Here is a 21,140-nt window from a genome sequence, read left to right as displayed (position 1 = left end):
TTAATCTCCATCTAGAGGAGTTGAAGGGTATGTAAGAACATTTACCACCAAATGCCTTAGAGACTCATATTCTCAATAGATAGTATCAATAAAGGAGAAAATGCAGGCAACTAATCTTTGAAATTATGTCTAAAATGATTATTTTGGCACTTAAACTTATAGGTTCTTACTATTTCTTAATAGGTGACTTTAAAGTTCACTTTAACACCAATATTTGTGTGTACATGTTAAGAGCATGTATTAATAATGCCAACTAATACTAATTGATACCTCAATTATTGCATCTTTAAAATACTACTTGACTCCTTGCAAAGCAAATCTTCCTACTAGGTTCTTAGGGCTGTCTGAACTTTCCTTGGCCTTTTCATTGTTGTATAGTTTGAGAAATAATGTGACAGTTTCCATAAGAATGCACATTGGGGGAACCAGCAGTTAGCGTAATGGCTATGTCGCTGGACTCCCACGTAGTTGACCACGGTTCATGTCCCGGATCCGGTGGCTTAAAACTCACACCGGGCACGTGTGCATGTGTGCCCAAGATCCCGAGAGGAGAATGGAGGAGAAGGGATTACAGCGTGACCATCCCCTCTGGGGGGCGATTTCCCCCTTTCTGTCTCTCTGTCTCTGTCTGTCTGGTGAGCGCACGCACCCTATAGCAAAAACCTCTCAAAAAAAAAAAATGCACATTGGGATTTTGACTATGACTTCACATTATCTGTTGACTAATTTGGAGAAAATTGGCATCTTTAAAAATGTCTTTCAGTGCACAAACTTGGTATGTCTCTCCCTTTAGGTTTTCTTTTATTTGTCTCGGTGATGCTATACATTTGTGTGGAGTTCTTAGATGTCTTTTATTAGGTTTAATCTCAAGTATCTGATGTAAATGCTGTCTTTACTTAAATTTCATTTTCTAATAACTTGTGGTTAGAATTTATAACTAAAATTGAACCTTACATACTCACATTTGGTAACCTTGCTAAATTCTTGTAAATTCCAATAATTTAGATCACCTACAGTTTCACATGGTGACAAACTATGGCCTGTGGACCACATCCAACCCACAGTCTGTTTCTGCAGGCTAAGAACGTATTTTACCTTTTTCTAAATGACTGTCAAAGGGAAAAAAAAAAAAAGAATGTTCTCAGAAACCATATGCAACCTGTCAATCCTAAAATATTTATTACCTGCCATAGACAAATTAGCTGATCCTTGTCTACACAAATAATCATAACATTCATGAATAGTATCAGTTTTATTTCTTCAATTTCAAATTTTCTTTTTTCTTTTTCTTTCTTTTTTCTTTTTTTTTTTTTTAGTTTTCTTTTCTTTTGTTTCATTTCCTTTACTACATTGGTTAAAATCTCCAAGATAATGTTGAAGAGAAATGGTGATAGTTGGAATTTTTAATTTTTTAATCTCAAAGGAGAAGTCTTTAAACATTTTAATAATGAGGGTAATGTGTTTTTTTGATTTTTGTAACCTCTCTTTACAGAACAAGCAGAAATTCTATCTTCTTTAGTTTTCTAAGAACTCTAGGCATAAGTGGAATTTGTGAAAAAAAGCAAATGATCTAGACCTAACTTGATCTAACTTGAAGTTGTCACAGGTAATTGACTCAGAGGGAGAATATTTGTAAATTCTTTTAAGAAGTTCCTAAGACAAAATCCATTTCCTCATTCCAACAGTTTTCATATTTTTTACTTTTAATTCATCTTTATGTCAAACTCAGTTTTAAAAAGCATATGGCAAAGTACTGGTGAGTTTTAAATTGTGCTCTATAGCAAATATAAAGGGACTAGTGGTGGGGAGGTCTCCTTCAGCCTGTACCATCTCCTGCTTTGTCCCTGTTCCATGACTTAACCCATAGCCATATTTGATATTTGGTTCCTGCAGGCAGTTGGCACCCCGAACCTCCAGCCAGACTCCAGGCTCTTCAACTTTTAGACTCTGGACTTGTACCAGCAAACTCCTGGGCACACCCAGGCTTTTGATCTTGAACTGGTGACTACACCTTTGGCTCTCTGCTTCTGAGGCTTCTGGCTGTTTCTCCAGCTTGCAGACAGCCTGTGGTAGGACTTATCTACCTTTTTTTTTTATCATGGTATTAGAGAAGTTTAAAAGTCACATTTGCCAGACCCACAGAAACGGGCCTATAGCCTGAGCCCACTGCCAGCATCAACCCCTCCCACCCAGTATCTGCAGAGACTGGTGGCCCAACAACCAGACATATGTCATCTTGACCTGGTGACTCCCCCTTTGGCTCTCTGCTTCTGAGGCTTCTGGCTGTTTCTCCAGCTTGCAGACAGCCTGTGGTAGGACTTATCTACCTTTTTTTTTATCATGGTATTAGAGAAGTTTAAAAGTCACATTTGCCAGAACCACAGAAACGGGCCTATAGCCTGAGCCCACTGCCAGCATCAACCCCTCCCACCCAGTATCTGCAGAGACTGGTGGCCCAACAACCAGACATATGTCAATGATGAGAATGGCCCTTCCCAGTCACAGCATAAGTAAACAGCCAAGTGCCCTATGCCCAACCTTGAACTGCACCTGCAACCACAGGAGAGAATCTGCCTTCCTGCAAACTTGTATCATCTTTAGTTTAGCCAGCTCCCAGCTGGCAGACCAGTCCCATAGTTCCCTGCAGCTTACACCACTGAGGCACTTGCAGGCATCACCAACCTAGGCTAAAATAAAAAACCACATAGAGACTACACTACAGTGTTCATCTGGAACCAAAACCAACACACCCTACCCACCCAACATCCTAGGATTCATCTCCAGGAGAAAGTCTTTTACTACAGAAGCTACACTATAAAATGAGTAGAGGCAACTGTTTCACCAGGTGCACAAATATCAATGTAAGGACAACAAAAACATGAACAAGCTAGATAACATGAAACCTAAAAAAAAAAAAAAAAAAAGACAGTCATCCTCCAATAACAGACCTCCCCAAAAAGGAAAATCTTTTGAAATATCTGAAAAACAATACAAAATAAGTTTTCTGGGCCGCCTCTATGGACTAGTGGTTAATGCAGGCAGATGCCATATGGCTGGCTGTGAGGTTTGAGTATCAGAACAAACAACCTGAGAAACATGCCAGGCATGTATGTATGTGTTTTCAAAATCTTGAAAGGAAGGAGAGATGGAGGCATAGGGATTGCAATGTGACCATTTCCCATGAAGGGAAGGCAATTTCTCTCCCACTCCCTGTCTCTGTCTCTGTGGTGAGTGTAGAAGAGTGCCTCTAGCAAAAAAATAAAAATCCTAATGAAACTTAGTGACATGCAATTCAGTGAAAACAAAAACAAACCATGATCTAGATAAGAAATTTTAGAGATATCAATCATACTATCGAACCTAACAAGTCTTGAAAGACTTTACAACTGATAGTGACAGAAACACAAAAGATCATCCAGGACTATTCCAAACAAATATATGAAAACAAATTTGAAAACCTAAAGGAAGTGTATACATTCTTGGATACATACAACTTACCAAGTTTGAACCAAGAGAAAATAGAAAAATATGTTAATAATGAGAAATGAGATTAAATCAGTAATAATGATTTAAAAAAATCTCCCATCAAAGAAATCCTCAAGATAGATTACTGAATTTTACAAAACTTTAAAGAACTAGCATGAATCTTGTCAAACTATTCCAAAAAGTTGAAGGGAAGATAATTATCTCAAGTTCATTTTAAGAGGCCAGCATTACTTTGATATTAAAACTAGAAAAAGACACAACAGACCTGTAATCCTGTTCAACATAGATGCAAAATATCCTCAGCAAAATACTAGCAAACCAAATCCAACATTACATCAAAGACTGTGTATCATGATCAAGTGTGATTTATCCCAGAAATACAAGGATAGTTCAACCTACACAAATCAATAAAACTAACACCATATCAATAGATGAAGGACAAAAACTGATCATCTCAGACACAGAAAAAGCATTTGATAAAATACAACATATCTTCATGATAAAAATAAGTCTCAAAAAATTAGTTATAGAAGGCATCCAGTAAAGACCATATATGACCAACTCGTAACTAGCATACTGAACAGGAAAAAGCTAAAAATGTTTTTGTAAGACCTAGAAGACAAGCATATTCATTTTCGCCCCTCTTATTGTACTGAAGTTTTAGCCAGAGCAGTTACACAAAAAGGAAGAAATAAAAGGCATCTAAATATGGAAAGGAGGATGTCAGATCATCCCAATTTGCAGATGACATGATCGTATGTAGAGAACAAATTAAAGATTAAACACACACACAAATCTTATAACTGACAATTCACTGAAGTTAACAACATACAAAATCAGCACACAACAATCAGTATTTTTTGGGGGGGGGTTGCTATAGGGCTTGTGCACTTGCTTGCCAGAGAGACAGAAAGTGAGAAATCACCCCCACAAGGAGGATGGCCACACCATAATCCCTTTTCCATTCTCTTGGGATCTTGGGCATGCACACACACGCCCAGCATGAATTTAAGCCACTGGGTCGGGGGCTCGAACCGCGTTCAACTACATGGGAGTTCAGCGACATAGCCATTACACTAACTGCTGGTCCCAATCAGTATTGTTTTTATATACCAAGAGCGAACTAGCTGAAAAAGAACTCAAGATGCAGTCTCCCTCTAGTCCTGGAGCTCAAGCAGCAGGTTGCAGTTGCACAATACAAGATCCATAGAAGAAGATTTGGGGTTTAGATCCTGTGTTAAACAAAGCATGCAATGTACACCCACAGGTGTGCCTATTATCTTAGCTGGTCAAGTCATGTCACAATGTGATGAGACCCTGTCCTTGTCATGGGTACTTCTCTCTCTTTCAATAAATTATCAAGAGAAGTAGTAAATTTACAGTAGTTACCAAAACATTAAAATATCTTGAATTTAGTCAAGGAGGTGAAAGAGTTCTACAGTGAGAACTATAAAGTAGCTGATAAAAGAAATAGAAGAAAACATCAAAAATGGAGAGAGATTTTATGTTTATGGATTGGAAGAATTAATGTTAAAATGTCCATATCACCCAAAGTGATTGGTAGGTTCAGTGTAATACCTATCACCCAAAGTAATTGATTGCTTCAATATAATCTCTATCAAAAGCACTAATGGCATTCTTTATGAAATATAAGAAATAATCATAAAGTTTATATGGAACAACAAATAAGCCTAAATTGCTAAAGCAATCCTGAGCCAAAAGAACAAAGCTGGGCACATCAACTACCTGACTTCAAAATATGTTATAAAGCTGTAGTAACCAAAACAGCATGGTACTAGCTTACAAAGATATACACAAATTGAACAGAATAGAGCACCCAGAAATAAGCCTATCTGTATATAAACAGCCAACTGATTTTTGGCAAATATGCCAGGAAAATTCATTGAAGAAAGGACAATTTCTTCAAAAACTGGTGCTGGCAAAATTGAATATCATATGCAGAAGAATGAAACTAGACCCCTGTCTCTCACCATATTTAAAAAATGAACTAAAAAATGAGTTAAAGATTTAAATGTAAAACTAAAATCTATAAAACCAGTAGAACATAACATAGGAGAAACACTCAGGACATAAATATGGGCAGAGTTTTAGATAAAACCTCAAAAACACAGCAACAAAAACAAAAACGGGGAACCAGCAGTTAGCGTAATGGCTATGTCGCTGGACTCCCATGTAGTTGACCGCGGTTTGCGTCCCAGACCTGGTGGCTTAAAACTCATGCCCGGCGCGTGTGCGTGCATGCCCAAGATCCCGAGAGGAGAATGGAGGAGAAGGGATTGCAGCGTGACCATCCCCTCTAGGGGGTGATTTCTCGCTTTCTGTCTCTATGTCTCTCTCTGTCTGGAGAGCGCATATGCCCTATAGTGAAAAAAAATGGAGAAAGAAGATTATATCAAACTAAAAATCTGCACGACAAAGAAATAATCAGCAGAGTGAAGGAACAACTGGCAGAATAAATGAAAATATTTGTGAACTATACATCTGACAAGGGATTAGTAACCAGAATATAAAGGAACACAAACATCTCAATAGTCAAAAAAAAAAATTTGATTTTAAGATAGTAAGTTCTCTGAATAGACATTACTCAATAGAAAATGAACTTATAGGGACCAGCAGTTGGCATAATGGCTATGTTGCTGGACTCCCATGTAGTCGACCACAGTTCAAGTCCCAGACCCGGTGACTTAAACTCACTCCGGGCACATGTGTATGCATGCCAAAGATCCCAAGAGAAGAATGGAGAAGGGATTGCAGTGTGGCCATCCCCCCAGGGGGTGATTTCTTGCTTTTTATCTCTCTGTCTCTCTCTGTCTTTCTGGCAAGCACACATGCCCTATAGCAAAAAACTCTCAAAAAAAAAAAAAAAAAGAAAATTAGAAAAATGTACTTATAAGTACATGAAAAAATATTTAACATCACTTATGATAAGGGAAATGGAAATCAAGACCACAATGAATATTTCCCTCCAATTAGAATGACTAACATCAAAAAGACAAAAGCATGAGACATGGCAGTGAGAATACAGAGTAAGGGAAACTCTTGTACATTATTGGTGAGAGTATAAATTAGTACAGCCATTATGAAAAACAAGGAAATTTCTCAGGAAACTGAAAGCAGAACTGCCGTATGCTCTGGCAATTCCACTGCTAGGCATATATCCAAAGGCAAAAAAATCAATAGGTCATAGAGATGTCTGCCCTCCAATTTTTACTGCAGCCCTATTCACAATAACCACAATATGGAATCAGTCTAAGAGTCCATCAACAGATAAATGGATTTTAAAAAATGTAAGCCAGCAGTGGCTCAGTGCCAGCTGGTGGCATCATGGTTGAAGTGACTATATCCCACATGGCTAACCCCGTGGTTAGAGTTCTAAACTCAGCGTCCCATGTTGGGTGTGTGGTATGTGTGTGCTCCAAATCCTGAGAGAAGAATGGAGAAGAGATTGTGGCATGGCCATCCCCCCAGGGGTTGCTTTCTCACTTTCCCTCTCTCTGTCTCTGTCTCTCTAGGCAGTGTATGTGCCTTATAGCAATTTTTTTTTAATAAGGTAAAGGTAATACCTTATTAGAATTTTAGACAGGAAGATTTATTTTCTGTATGCTATCCTTTGGAAAATAGGGAAATCAGAAAATAAATTAGTTTTTATACATTTGATAAATAAAGGCGCTTCAAAAATAAAGAATACATGTCCTTAGATTCCCCAGATGACTTCCGGGTAGAACTCAATACAAAACTATCTGGGTACACAATTTGGCAAGGAATGAATTTAATTTCTACTTTAGCAGATGCTTAAGGAGTTTGTGGTTGTGGAAAGATTCCTCCCTCCCTGCCACTTCCTGCATCTTCACCATTTTTTAGTTTGATGGGCATCCTCTGCTTCTAGTCTCTACTCTTATAATAGCCTGAACACACTCATTCCTGGTACTGTCTGCCTGTACACTATGAAAACTTATCACAGAGTAGTTTTAATATGCTACACTCATGGTTTTTTAAATATATATAGAGAGAATTTTGCTATAGCATGCATGCACTCACCAGAGAGGCAGAGAGAGAGAGACAGAAAGTGAGAAATCACCCCCCAAGGGGGAGGCCACACAACAATCCCTTCTCCTCCATTCTCCTTTCAGGATTTTGGGCATGCATGCACACACACCTGGTGTGAGTTTGAAACCATAGGGTCCAGGACTTGAACCACTGTTGGCCATGTGGAAGTCCAGCAACATAACCGTTATGCCATCTGCTGGTCCCAATATGTCACACTCATTAAGATCAGAAAACAATAGAGTTAGAACTATGTAAAAACAAGTTGTTTAGAAGCTTTATCCTGCTAAATCCTCAAATAGTCAGAAAATGTAATAACTAAAGCAATCCATTACCTAAGTAGTTTCTTTAAAATCTTTTATTCATATCTCATTTGACCCATTATGATTGATGTTTCCTTCATTCCTTTATTCTCAAGTGATACTTGTAAAGGTTTCAGGAATTGATTGTAGGTCTTAACCCTCACCGTGAGTCTACAAGTGTGTGTAATGAAAGCGTGAAAACTAGTCTCAGCATTTTATTGGTTTAATAAATGACTATGCACACACACAAGGGGGCATTTATTTATTCATTCATGTAAAATTTATTAAACATTCTACTGAGATTCAGAAGTTAACAAAGCTACTTTCATGTGTTTATGTGACTCTCTGTAGATAGTTAATTTCAAAGTACTTTAGAACGTTGCTGCAGTAATAATTTGCATTTATCCTAGATACACAAGTTGTTTCTATCTCCTACCTTACTGATCTCATACAAGAAGCCATTTATTGCCAATGCAACTTCTAACGCAGCTCAAAAGACACACTAGCATTTTGAAAGGTATTTTGTTTAATTTAGTCCCATTTTAGTATCCCCTTAAAAAGTTTGACTGATGACTCTGGGTATTCAGCCAAAAGCGTTGTATCAAAAACTTGTTTGAATTTATCTAAAAATTCATAATCAGTGCTGAATCTGAACTTGTTTGCCCAAAGCAACACGGTCCCTGGCTGGGAGAGGTACACCATGGTGGTCAGCAGCTTGTCCAGGAAGTAATGGTGATAGACCACATCTGAGGCCAGGATATAGTCATAATGAAATGTGGATTTGGGGAAGTTCCGTTCCAGATCTTCGCCCCATACCAGTTCTTTCACTTCAGGCAGATGTGCTGTACATTTGAGAGTGTTTCTTAAAAGATTGTACTGAAGGTTTCCCAGGACATCAGGCAAATCCGTGGCTGTGACTTGAGCTCCTAAGAGAGGAAAAGAAAAATTGTTACAATTACCTGGAAACATGTAGGCAGTCACACTGTGCATATGCTCAGGAACAAGTGCCAGTGATAGAACTAAGTCCAAGGGGTGCAGTGTGCACACCTGTCTCCCTTACTGTTGGGAGTCTGGGGCAGGACATCGACACTGGCAACACTCTTATCAAAAATACCTACCTCAGGGAACCAGCAGTTAGCATAATGGCTATGTCGCTGGACTCCCACGTAGTCGACCGCGGTTCGCGTCTCGGACCCGGTGGCTTAAATCTCACGCCGGACGCGTGTGCGTGCGTGCCCAAGATCCCGAGAGGAGAATGGAGGAGAAGGGATTGCGGCGTGACCATCCCCCCTGGGGGGTGATTTCTCACTTTCTGTCTCTATGTCTCTGTCTGTCTGGCGAGCGCACGCGCCCTATGGCGAAAACCTCTCCAAAAAAAAAAAAAATACCTACCTCAGAGCCAGCAGGTGGCCTGGTGATTAAGGCTCTGGACTCCCATGTGGTTGACCATAGTTCAAGTCCCAGACCTGGTGGCCTGAAACTCACACCAGGCACATGTGTGCCCCAAATCCCAAAAGGATAATTGAACATGGCCATTCTCCCTAGGGGGTGATTTCTAGCTTTCTGTTTCTCTGTCTCCAGTGAGTACACACACCCTATAGTAAAAATCTCTTAAAACAAACAAAAAGTCTTTATCTGTGGGGCAGGCCCCATAGTCTGGTGGTTAAGAGAGTCAGATCCCACACTAATCAGTATTCGAATACTGGCCCCAGTGGCTTCAAAAACTCCAGGAATATATGCACGCATGCCCTAAATCCCAGCAGGATGCAGAAATTGGCTGCTTTCTCCATCTCTTTCTCGGTCTCTCTTTGGTGAGCATATGCACTCTCTGGATATTTTTTTTTTTAAGTATCTCTGTCTCTCTTCTTTCCTCCCTCTCTCTCCCTGTTCTCTCTCATAAAGGGGGAAAAATAAGACATAGAACTCGAATTGTCCACCATGGCCCTGTTGGTGTACAGACATATTTGACATATTCAGGTTGGATAACTCTCGGGGCAGGGAAGTCCTGTCCTGTGTGCTATAAGATGATTAGCACCTCCCTGGTCTCCACCTATTTGATGTCAGTAACACCCCCATCTCACCACACTGCCGCTTGAAATGATCAATAATAGTGATTCAGTCATGCCTCTGGACCCAGGATCATCATGTGGAACTGGATAGATTGGAGGAACTACTCAGCCTAAGATTCACTTATCTTGTCTGTGTGGATTACAGAAGTCATTCTTGCTACATGACATTTTGGGGAGATTGCTGAGTGAAATCATGACCAATCACCTAAACCACAGCCACTTATAATGTGAACACTCACTGTCATTGTCGCAGGAAAGTCATTTGAAGCAAGGTCAAGAATAAACAAACAAACCTAAAATACTGGCCACAATGGAAACAAGGCCTGGTCCAGCACCAATTTCAAGTATCTTAGCATCTTGGAGATTCAGTTCTTCTGTGTGTTCCTCCAAATATTCGCACAGAGCTGTAGCCTAAAAAACACATGCAGCAGTTTTCACCTGGGCATTGGAATGCTGGAAACCAACAGCCACCCCTCTGTACCCCAATTTAAGTGCTATAAGATGTATTAGTAAGTAGTCCCAGTTTCCTGAAGGGTTCCTAAGACCCAAACTATTTATCGATGCCATGTTTGTACCTCTGGAATATGAAAGTTACAACAAATCCCATGTAAGGAACAGGACAAAACAGATTTGCTAAATTGCCTGTGCCCGACCAGATCCATCAACAATGAGGGAGATCAACGGCTTAGCTCAGCTCCTCCAAGGCCGAGAAAATGACTGGAAAACAGCTACTTCTTTACACGGTCTAGTCATGTCAGATCTCGGACTGCCTACGAATGTCGCTGAATAGACAGAGACAGCTCTGCTGCTGAGAAGTCTGACACCTCTCTCCTTAACTCCTCAGCCAAATCCAGCCGCCTAGGTCTCGTCTGCTGAGTAGGACAACTGGGAGTTATTTATTCCTTTTTGAAGCAGCTCACCTTAGAATGTCAGAGCTGTACTTCTCAAACTTCGTGTGTGAATAATCCCCTCGGTACCTTATTAAAGATGTGGGTCAGGCCAGCTGATGGTGCAATGATCATGCCACATAGGAAGGTCCTGGGTTTGCATCCTGGGCTCTCCCTGTCTATGCAAGGTATGCACCTACATGCCCATGAACCAGGCTGACTGAGGCGGGGCAGATTGGAGCATGAGGACTGTCTTGGAGTCTCTCTCTCTCTTTCTGTGTATATGCCTCTCATGAATAAACAAACAAATAAATGTACTTATAAAAAATAAATAAAGACATAGATCATCATTCAGTAGGTCTGCAGTGAGGCTCAGAACTCTGATTGTCCACACAGCCCTGGGTGATGCCAGTCAGTAGGACATGGGCTACACCCTCAGTAGCACAAGAAGACTTAAAATATTTATGAATAAGTTAATGTAATGTTTATACAGGAAATCAAACAGCTGTTTCCTTTGTCAATCATTCTCTTTTCCCCCTACCTTCCCTAGCATTTCTACAAAGAGATAAAGGATGTGTATTGATTTGTACTGATTCATGAGATGTCTGTAGTTACACCAATGAGGTGTTAGCTGGCAATGCCCTGGATTAGAGACTATGGAGAGAGAGTGAATGGAATTTGAGGGTTTTTCTTTTAGAGACTTTAGTTTTATTAATTTATTTTTCATTTTATAATTTGCTATAGGGCACATGTGCTCACCAGAAAGAGAGAAAGGGAAAGTGAGAAGGCAAGCCACCAGGTCCAGGACTTGAGCCGTGGTCGGTCATGGGACAGTCCACCTTAAGCACCACACCACCTGCTGGCCCCAAATTTGAGTATTGAGAAGAGCGAAGAATGTAAACACTGAGATGAAAAACTAAAATGAGCTCTGGAATTTTTCCACATATCAAGGTAAGCCCTCGTCGTCCTCCCAACTCTGCTTTCTATAGTGGGCCCCTGTTGGCATGGGGGGGCACCTAGGATGATTTGAGTCATGCCCCTCTGTCAGTTGTCTTGTGTGGAGGAGCAGGTCTCCCCCTGTAAGTCACTGCACTTCGTCCCATCAGCCCTATGAGCAGACCCCCTGCAGAGGCAGCCATGGCTCATGGTGCAGCCATCTGTCGGGGCACTCTGTAGTGGTGGGGCTGGAGGCAGGTGAGCCAATGACCATGGCACTGCAAGGAGGAAGTGGCATAACGGAGGCTGATTCATGGTGAGGTGAGCAGGTGGGAAGGATGTGGACAGGGACAGTGAGCAAGGACGGCTGTCGGGAACCGGGTGCACAGTCACACCAGCCAGACACGTGCACTGCTCCGGAGAGAGAAGGGAGTTTTGGGGAAAGCGGTTCCTTGGCTCTTAAGGAGAGAGGGAAAGGTTTCCCTAGTAGGAAAAGAGGGTCACCCAGAGCATCCGAGGCCTAGCTCCAAGGGCTTCCTACGTCGTGCCCAGTGAGAGGGGCTAGCCCCTAGGCCTCGTCATGCAGTCATGGTTTCTCAGCAGCAGAGCTGCCTTTAGACATGGCAAACACGCCCCAGCCCGTGGCCCTGTGAGCAGACTCTGAAGTGACCTGTTCCACAGAGGAGGGCATTCTCCTACCCTCCATGGCTGCCTGGGGGAACTCGGGTCCTGGGGGGGCGCCGCTATTTGGTATGTGAAAGACTGAGTTCTTGTTGAGGCTACAACAGTCACGTGGACAAATGTTCTTTAATCTCTGATGCCACTGCTATAGTTGTCTACTCACCAACTGGGCTGTTATAACAGAATACAAATGTTCTTTAATCTCTGATGCCACTGCTGTAGTTGTCTACTCACCAACTGGGTTGTTATAACAGGAGGCTGTGAAGTAGTTTGATGAGTTCCAAACTTATTAAGGCAAAGAAAAGCTTTAGTTTGAGAAAGAAATCATCCTGACATGCACAAGGTGTAAAAATAGCCTCCTTGTTGGGAAGGCCATGACGAGATCATGAAGAGGCCCATGAGGAGGCCGTGAGGAGCCCCTCTCCTTACTCCCCATTGAACATCTGGTAGGGTCCCTGGACCAGCAGTGCTGCCCACCTGGAAGTTTGTAGACAATGGCTCACAGCCTCCACCCCCACCCTCAGCCTTGCCCCCAACCCTCTGAATCAGGACCTGCATGTTGACAGGATCACAGTGCAGTTCACGTGCATGTAGTCAGCAGATCTAACCTGGAGCCTCTATCAGCACGGGCTGGTAGCCTCTGCACTGCAAGCTGCCAGGAGGGAGGGCCATCACCCCGCCTGGCTCGGCAATGCGCCCAAATGGCTCCACCAAACCTGTGAACCTCCCTGGGCCCTCGTTCTCTCCCTTGTAAGGTGAAAATAATTTTACGTTAATGATTTGACCTTGGCCAAGCCCAACCCTAGCCCCGTTAATACACACAGCTGAGTCACTGGGCTCTGCAAACTGGAACCACATGGGGGCCCAGGTTCAATTCCTGGTCCGACCTAAAGGCCAGGTGTGATGCTGTACATGTGGAGGCCCAGAGTTTGGGAAGGTGAGGCAGAATTGTGAGCTGGGGGGCTGGTCTGGGCAACACAGCCAGGCCCTGTCCAAAAACACAGCTGGACCTAGTTGTATATCACTGTGAACCCTGGTGAGAGGCTTAGGCAGGAGAATGAGACATGGCAAGACCCTGTTTTCAGAAATAGTGATACTAATACAGGCTTCCAGGTAACACTTGAGTTCATTCTCACCACCATGACGTCACCACCAGCTCGTCCACATTTTACACATGAAGCAGAAGTAAATGGAGATGAGCTAGACATTTGTGACCACAGAGCACAGAAACGGCGGGGTCTGGCTCTAACTCCTGTTTCAGTGCCACTCTTTGTGGGCTGTGGCAGGGGTCACAGGAGGCAGAGTACTGCTTCTGAGGGTTTCTACTGAAGTGAGCTGTCTAAATTCTCAATTCCCCACGTTTTCCTTAATAATTCGTATAAATTGTGCAAATATAGTGAAGTTTATTCATATAAAGATAACAGTTTCAAGAAACTGAGTTTAAAACAAAGCCAATGCATCTGGAAGAAATGCTGTGTTTTTGCTGACCTCAGCACACCGCTAATCTCCCTGAGGGGGCCAGGCAATCAGTCTTCAACCTGAGAAGCCCAATATGTAAAGCACTTGAGGAATTGTCTATGGCACCACAGACACGGGACATCGTGACACCAGAGATCCTGACACCACAAATGTACACGCGCTCACCCCCGGCCACACCACGGCTCCGTAACTCTCGATTGATTCCTGAATGATGATCTTCCTGCCCACAAACTGGTAATGCTCCAGAGTGTAGCTGGCATAATCGGTCGGAACAAAGGTCTGGAGGCTGTGAAGGGATGGCTCTGTCTCGTGAGAATCTGTGAAGCAGAACAGCTGCATGAGTTCGATGATCTGTTAACCCAAGCGCATATACACGGTACAGTTGGTGAGGTGGGGACAGATTGAGCAGCCTCTCCATAACAGAGGGGGTAGGCTATCAACAGCCATGCCTGCACATTAGCCCAAAACCCATATATGGGGTGACAGGGACATGAAATTCACACATGACATTTTTATAACAAAATGCCAAAAGATGCCCTGGGTCTTCCTTTTACTCAGGAGAGGGCAGAAGGCGTAGATTCATCCCCACTCATGATTCAGTGACAGGAGAAAGCCAGCTTACTAGCAAACGGCAAAATGAGAGAGGGGCTAGCCCCTAGGCCTCGTCATGCAGTCATGGTTTCTCAGCAGCAGAGCTGCCTTTAGACATGGCAAACACGCCCCAGCCCGTGGCCCTGTGAGCAGACTCTGAAGTGACCTGTTCCACAGAGGAGGGCATTCTCCTACCCTCCATGGCTGCCTGGGGGAACTCGGGTCCTGGGGGGGCGCCGCTATTTGGTATGTGAAAGACTGAGTTCTTGTTGAGGCTACAACAGTCACGTGGACAAATGTTCTTTAATCTCTGATGCCACTGCTATAGTTGTCTACTCACCAACTGGGCTGTTATAACAGGAGGCTGTGAAGTAGTTTGATGAGTTCCAAACTTATTAAGGCAAAGAAAAGCTTTAGTTTGAGAAAGAAATCATCCTGACATGCACAAGGTGTAAAAATAGCCTCCTTGTTGGGAAGGCCATGACGAGATCATGAAGAGGCCCATGAGGAGGCCGTGAGGAGCCCCTCTCCTTACTCCCCATTGAACATCTGGTAGGGTCCCTGGACCAGCAGTGCTGCCCACCTGGAAGTTTGTAGACAATGGCTCACAGCCTCCACCCCCACCCTCAGCCTTGCCCCCAACCCTCTGAATCAGGACCTGCATGTTGACAGGATCACAGTGCAGTTCACGTGCATGTAGTCAGCAGATCTAACCTGGAGCCTCTATCAGCACGGGCTGGTAGCCTCTGCACTGCAAGCTGCCAGGAGGGAGGGCCATCACCCCGCCTGGCTCGGCAATGCGCCCAAATGGCTCCACCAAACCTGTGAACCTCCCTGGGCCCTCGTTCTCTCCCTTGTAAGGTGAAAATAATTTTACGTTAATGATTTGACCTTGGCCAAGCCCAACCCTAGCCCCGTTAATACACACAGCTGAGTCACTGGGCTCTGCAAACTGGAACCACATGGGGGCCCAGGTTCAATTCCTGGTCCGACCTAAAGGCCAGGTGTGATGCTGTACATGTGGAGGCCCAGAGTTTGGGAAGGTGAGGCAGAATTGTGAGCTGGGGGGCTGGTCTGGGCAACACAGCCAGGCCCTGTCCAAAAACACAGCTGGACCTAGTTGTATATCACTGTGAACCCTGGTGAGAGGCTTAGGCAGGAGAATGAGACATGGCAAGACCCTGTTTTCAGAAATAGTGATACTAATACAGGCTTCCAGGTAACACTTGAGTTCATTCTCACCACCATGACGTCACCACCAGCTCGTCCACATTTTACACATGAAGCAGAAGTAAATGGAGATGAGCTAGACATTTGTGACCACAGAGCACAGAAACGGCGGGGTCTGGCTCTAACTCCTGTTTCAGTGCCACTCTTTGTGGGCTGTGGCAGGGGTCACAGGAGGCAGAGTACTGCTTCTGAGGGTTTCTACTGAAGTGAGCTGTCTAAATTCTCAATTCCCCACGTTTTCCTTAATAATTCGTATAAATTGTGCAAATATAGTGAAGTTTATTCATATAAAGATAACAGTTTCAAGAAACTGAGTTTAAAACAAAGCCAATGCATCTGGAAGAAATGCTGTGTTTTTGCTGACCTCAGCACACCGCTAATCTCCCTGAGGGGGCCAGGCAATCAGTCTTCAACCTGAGAAGCCCAATATGTAAAGCACTTGAGGAATTGTCTATGGCACCACAGACACGGGACATCGTGACACCAGAGATCCTGACACCACAAATGTACACGCGCTCACCCCCGGCCACACCACGGCTCCGTAACTCTCGATTGATTCCTGAATGATGATCTTCCTGCCCACAAACTGGTAATGCTCCAGAGTGTAGCTGGCATAATCGGTCGGAACAAAGGTCTGGAGGCTGTGAAGGGATGGCTCTGTCTCGTGAGAATCTGTGAAGCAGAACAGCTGCATGAGTTCGATGATCTGTTAACCCAAGCGCATATACACGGTACAGTTGGTGAGGTGGGGACAGATTGAGCAGCCTCTCCATAACAGAGGGGGTAGGCTATCAACAGCCATGCCTGCACATTAGCCCAAAACCCATATATGGGGTGACAGGGACATGAAATTCACACATGACATTTTTATAACAAAATGCCAAAAGATGCCCTGGGTCTTCCTTTTACTCAGGAGAGGGCAGAAGGCGTAGATTCATCCCCACTCATGATTCAGTGACAGGAGAAAGCCAGCTTACTAGCAAACGGCAAAATGAGCTCTTTGGATCAGGAGGGACTAGGTAAACATGCACCTGACTATTTTTAGGTTCTTGAAGTAACATTCCCTCAAGTTGGCTGGAGTGTGTTCCTTAAATCCTTTCTACAACTGCGCCTCAAAAGGTCCAGGCCACCCAAGGCTGAGCCAGCTCTACAGTCCTGGAGGAGGCTGTCAGCTGAGCTCTGGCTATTAAGTTACTATTGCTTTAAATACTCTTCTAAACCCATGACCCACAGAGCAGCTCTCAGATATCATATAAAATGAGAGGAAAAGGGCACCTGATCGGGCGGGGCTGACGTGGTGGATGCACCCATTGTCGAGGGTGTTTAGGAACACAAAGAACAGTGAGCAAGAATGTCAGGAAGGCTGTGCTGTCTGGGCACACCCATACTCAGGGGCCTTCAGCAGCAGAGGAAGCGATGTTGGCCCAGCAAGAGAAGGAGTTAAGTGAGGAGTCTGTGGGGGTTAAAAGGTCAGTTTTATTTGCATGAAATTTGCCTTTCTTGCCTGAGATGTAACTGGAAAATTTTTAACCAAGGGTGAAACATGGGCTTCGGAAAACAGCTAGAAGGAGCAGTCACTAGGAAACGTGTGCTCCAGACGGGAGGGAGTTGGGGGCACAGAGATCACGTGAATACAAGGCCAATGGGAGTGGGCCCTGGTGAAACTGATCAGCAGCCCGTCCCTCGACCAGGCCTACAGGCCATTTCAATAATCACTGATTTTAGGATCCATCAGAGCAGGTCTAGGCTGCTGGTCTGCAAACCGTTAAACCTTCGTAACAGACTCCCATAAAGGAAAGCACAGAAATTTGGGGTAGACCTTCTGAGATATCGCCAACATTTTGACAAGGTCTGTGGAATTTAATTACAAAAAAACAAGAGATGTGTATTTTATATCTGTATATTTTCATGTTGTCTTTCTAGAAATTCATTTGGATTACATTTTACAAGGGTCAATGTGCAGTCCATTAGGAAGTGGTCCTTGACCACAGCATGAGTGAACGGACTTATTTGAAATCAGCATATTGGCTGTCCCTAGCTCCAGAGTGTTCTTGGCCATGGTTCTGACTTGGTGTGTCCATCACTTGAAGGAGAATTCTCTGCCCTGTCCAAAAAAGTGAGCTTCGAGAGACCTGGGCTTCTCCAATCTTACAAGAACCTGCTGATAAACAGTAGCCAATTCAGGGTTGAGACTTTGTTCTTTGCTGTCATGTACACTGGTAGAGGATGCAGGGAGGCTGTAGGGTAGGGATGAGACCTATAGCCTTCACTACCTCTTATTATGGGAAGCTACTGATATCTAACAAAACAGACTCAATGTTTATAAATAATTAAAGAGACCCTTATTTCTAACATGGGACTGAGAGGCTGGCTCTGATATACAGTTCAGAGACAATAAAAAGGCAGAGGAATCCATGGGGGCTTGCTGTTGTTAAATGTTCATCACACAGTTCAGGAAGACGTAGAGTGCTGAATTATAGGATTTGACCATTGCCCTGGTGTAAATACTTATACCAGGGCTGATTCCTGGGACAAGAAGAAAGATGTGTTGTAGCACACCACTGAACGGTACTTCTACCACACCATCAACAGTAAACTTGAATATCTCAAGAATATAAATGTTAGTAAAATGCAGTGAAATAATTAGTGGTGAGTTCTGAGTGTTACCTTCATTTTAAAATACACCTATGTCTTCTATATATTTTGTAGTAAGTTTATACAATTTAAATTTTAATCATGACCACATTCAGTAGCCAGCTGGAAATTGTTCTGAAGTGTAGGTGACAGTATAAGTCAGCACATGTGGGGACAGGTGACTCTCACCAGCCCCTGCCAGTATCCCTGTACCACCCTCCTTTCACCCAAGGCATGCTTTCCCCTTTCCTTCCCTTCACCATTTGGGAACGTATTTTTCTCTGAAGACTATGGGGGTGGGGGAAGGCATTGGAGTAATTATGAATAACTCATCATTCCACAGGGAAATCAACAGACAAATATTAAACTTGACAGTTACATTGCCTGATGAACATTGTGAAGAAGCACAAGCATATAAATATTCTCCCATAAGACCCTCTGAAGTTGTAGAAGACAAAGAGTTTGGTCACAGAAGTGTTTATTGCACTTGAAGTACTTTCATTTTCTGTGTTAGTCTGGTGGTTTACAGGGATCGCATTTTAGACATAAGGCATAGCTGCATTTTTATGTAGATGACTTCATAAAAATAAATGCACACCCTCATTTAGTAGAGTCAGGGCTTATTTTTACCACTTCAAATGATTATAAACGTTTTAAATGTTATATCTTGGCTTTTATTGCCTCATTTGTTATGTCTATTATTTATTTACTACTGAATCCATGCCCAGAAATGCAACTCTAAACTGTTACATTGTCCTAATGGGAAAATACACTTTGATTTACAAGGACCTGCTGTATGAGAAGGAAGCTTGCCAAGAATGCATCTTGGCCAAAAACGGAAATGAATCCAGTTGGTTTTTTTAAAATTTGTATTATAAAAATATAACAGTCTTCAATTTATACACAAGACAGTCTGTGGACTTTGATGAGTAAATTATGAAAAAAATCATTATTTTTAAATGCTGTTTATGCTTGCATAAGGGCCTGTTGCTACTGATCTTTATGGTAAAAATCTAGCATTACAAGGAAGAAGTTCTTGTCACTGAGGTTTACTTGAGAATGTCACTGCCAAGAAAGCAACTGAGGAAAAGTGGTGAGGAGAAGGGGGAGGTTACCTCCTTGGGGTCCCTCGGTGCCATCCGTCAGGAGCGCGCCCTCACTCACCGCCTCCACACAGCCATCCGGGCAGGTCGCAGCCCTCCCGACGCGCGCGGGCTGCGGCGCGGAGCTCAGACACACGTCCATCACTCGAGCCTAACAGGAAAGAACTGGACCAGACCCCGGTCGCTCAGCCCAAGTCAAGTCTGCCTCTCCTGCCGGCTCCAAAAAGTGTAGCTTATCGCCTTAGCATCTGCTGAGCCGGAAAGAACGGCTGCTTTTCGGCTTAGTTCCCTGGGTGAGCAAAGCAACCGCCAAAGGAGCTGCCCTCTGCGCAGAGGAAGGCACAGGGAGGCCATTAAATACCGCCAGCTTGTGTGCACCGAGAGGCTAACGAGAGCAGCAGTCGCTGGGGAGCAGGCACCATGTCTCCAGAGGCCACAGCAAGTCTCCATTGATTTACAAAATCACCCTTTGCCAATCCCCTTCCCCACCACCACCATGTACTGTAGCACATCACTAAGTTCTGGGGGGTCTAAGATGTATTTCTAATAACTTTTGACACTGAATAAAGAGCATCTGCCCAGCGTTGCATACCACTGGGTGTGCTTGCCAGTCGTGGGTGAGTCGTGGGTCAATGGCATCCCAGATGAGAAGCCCGGTTTTTGGAGCAAACCCAAAGCTGCTCCCCTTTCATCTGAGGCTCCCTTATGAGATAGTAGAAAGCCCTGGAGCCAGGAGCCAGGAGCCAGGAGCTGGGAGCCAGACTTGGCTCCCCACTCTAACACTGGGCAATCATTTAATCCTTCAGTGCCCATTTCCTCATCAGCAAAAAAAATATCTGCATTCCTCATAGGGCTGCAGTGAGCAACAGAACGGCAAAAGGCATTACTAAAGTGCAAGAAAACTCAACCCGATTGAGACACCTGGCTATTGGGATCATTGATCAGAATCAAAATACTAATTCCTGACGCTGCTGGAGGACTTGTCACAGAGCCGCTCACACCGTTCTAGTGCTTTAAGTGTATGGCACTTAATCCTGTCATCGGCACCGTGAAGTAGATACTACCGTTACACCTTGTCTCAGAGGAGAGAAATTCAGCCACAGAGAGATTAAAAACCAGCCCAAAGCCAGACACAGCTGGCCAGGGACGAGCCAAGAGTCAGGGTCAGGCGTGCAGCTGTGGAATCTACACTCTTCACCACAAGGCAGACACAGCCGGAGCTGCCTAGGGTCAGCTTTGGTTTTTGTTGCTTGTGTGCCTTGAAATTCCTCAAAATACTTTGGGTCCATGCTGCTTGCGGTGACATTTGCCGCCTTTTTTTATGTCATTGTTCTCCAAGTGTAGGTGGTTTCCCTCATTCCTGTTTACCATCCTGGATTTATTCTCCACACACATGAGTTGCCTCATCCTGCCATTTTGGCTAGATGAGGATGGCAGCTGGCTACGTGAGCTGACCTTACTAACTAGCTTGCCTGAAGACCAACACCAAGTCCAGTCATTCAGGCACAGATTGCCCTCGGGGAACAAGCACAGACAACACAAGAGAGTGCCTCTAACTCCATCCCACGGCTGAAGAGGTCCCTGTCCCGCCAATGTCTATGAAACGGGATTTCAAAGAAACCATACTTCTGGAGAATAACACGGCATTTCATTGGCTCTCTATCACATATTGCACTA

General features: G+C 43.8%; 1 protein-coding gene across 1 annotated transcript; it reads right to left on the bottom strand.

The window, feature by feature from the left end:
* Positions 1–8,173: 8,173 nt before the first annotated feature.
* On the bottom strand, positions 8,174–19,605 carry METTL21C (methyltransferase 21C, AARS1 lysine). The gene is made up of 4 exons (XM_006141510.2): positions 19,476–19,605; positions 16,247–16,398; positions 10,216–10,333; positions 8,174–8,779 (listed from the first exon to the last, which is right to left on the bottom strand). Exons 1-4 carry the CDS (start codon positions 19,603–19,605, stop codon positions 8,385–8,387), a joined length of 795 nt encoding a protein of 264 aa, XP_006141572.1. The 3' UTR covers positions 8,174–8,384.
* Between the last annotated feature and the right edge of the window lie 1,535 nt (positions 19,606–21,140).

Source organism: Tupaia chinensis, unplaced genomic scaffold (genome assembly GCF_000334495.1).
Source record: "Tupaia chinensis unplaced genomic scaffold, TupChi_1.0 Scaffold000057_1, whole genome shotgun sequence".
Lineage (NCBI taxonomy): Eukaryota > Metazoa > Chordata > Mammalia > Scandentia > Tupaiidae > Tupaia > Tupaia belangeri.
Note: the sequence above shows the minus strand (reverse complement) of the source record. Positions and strands in the feature narration are given on the sequence as shown.

Bases quoted from the DNA above. Each gene is read 5' to 3' on its own strand.
- METTL21C (XM_006141510.2), bottom strand. From the start codon at position 19,605: ATGGACGTGTGTCTGAGCTCCGCGCCGCAGCCCGCGCGCGTCGGGAGG. The intron at 10,334-16,246 runs GTGAGCGCGTGT...TGTGTTTTTTAG, and splicing joins GAGCCGTGGTGTGGCCGGGG to GCTACAGCTCTGTGCGAATA. The intron at 8,780-10,215 runs GTTTGTTTGTTT...TTCCTCTCTTAG, and splicing joins CATTGTGGCCAGTATTTTAG to GAGCTCAAGTCACAGCCACG.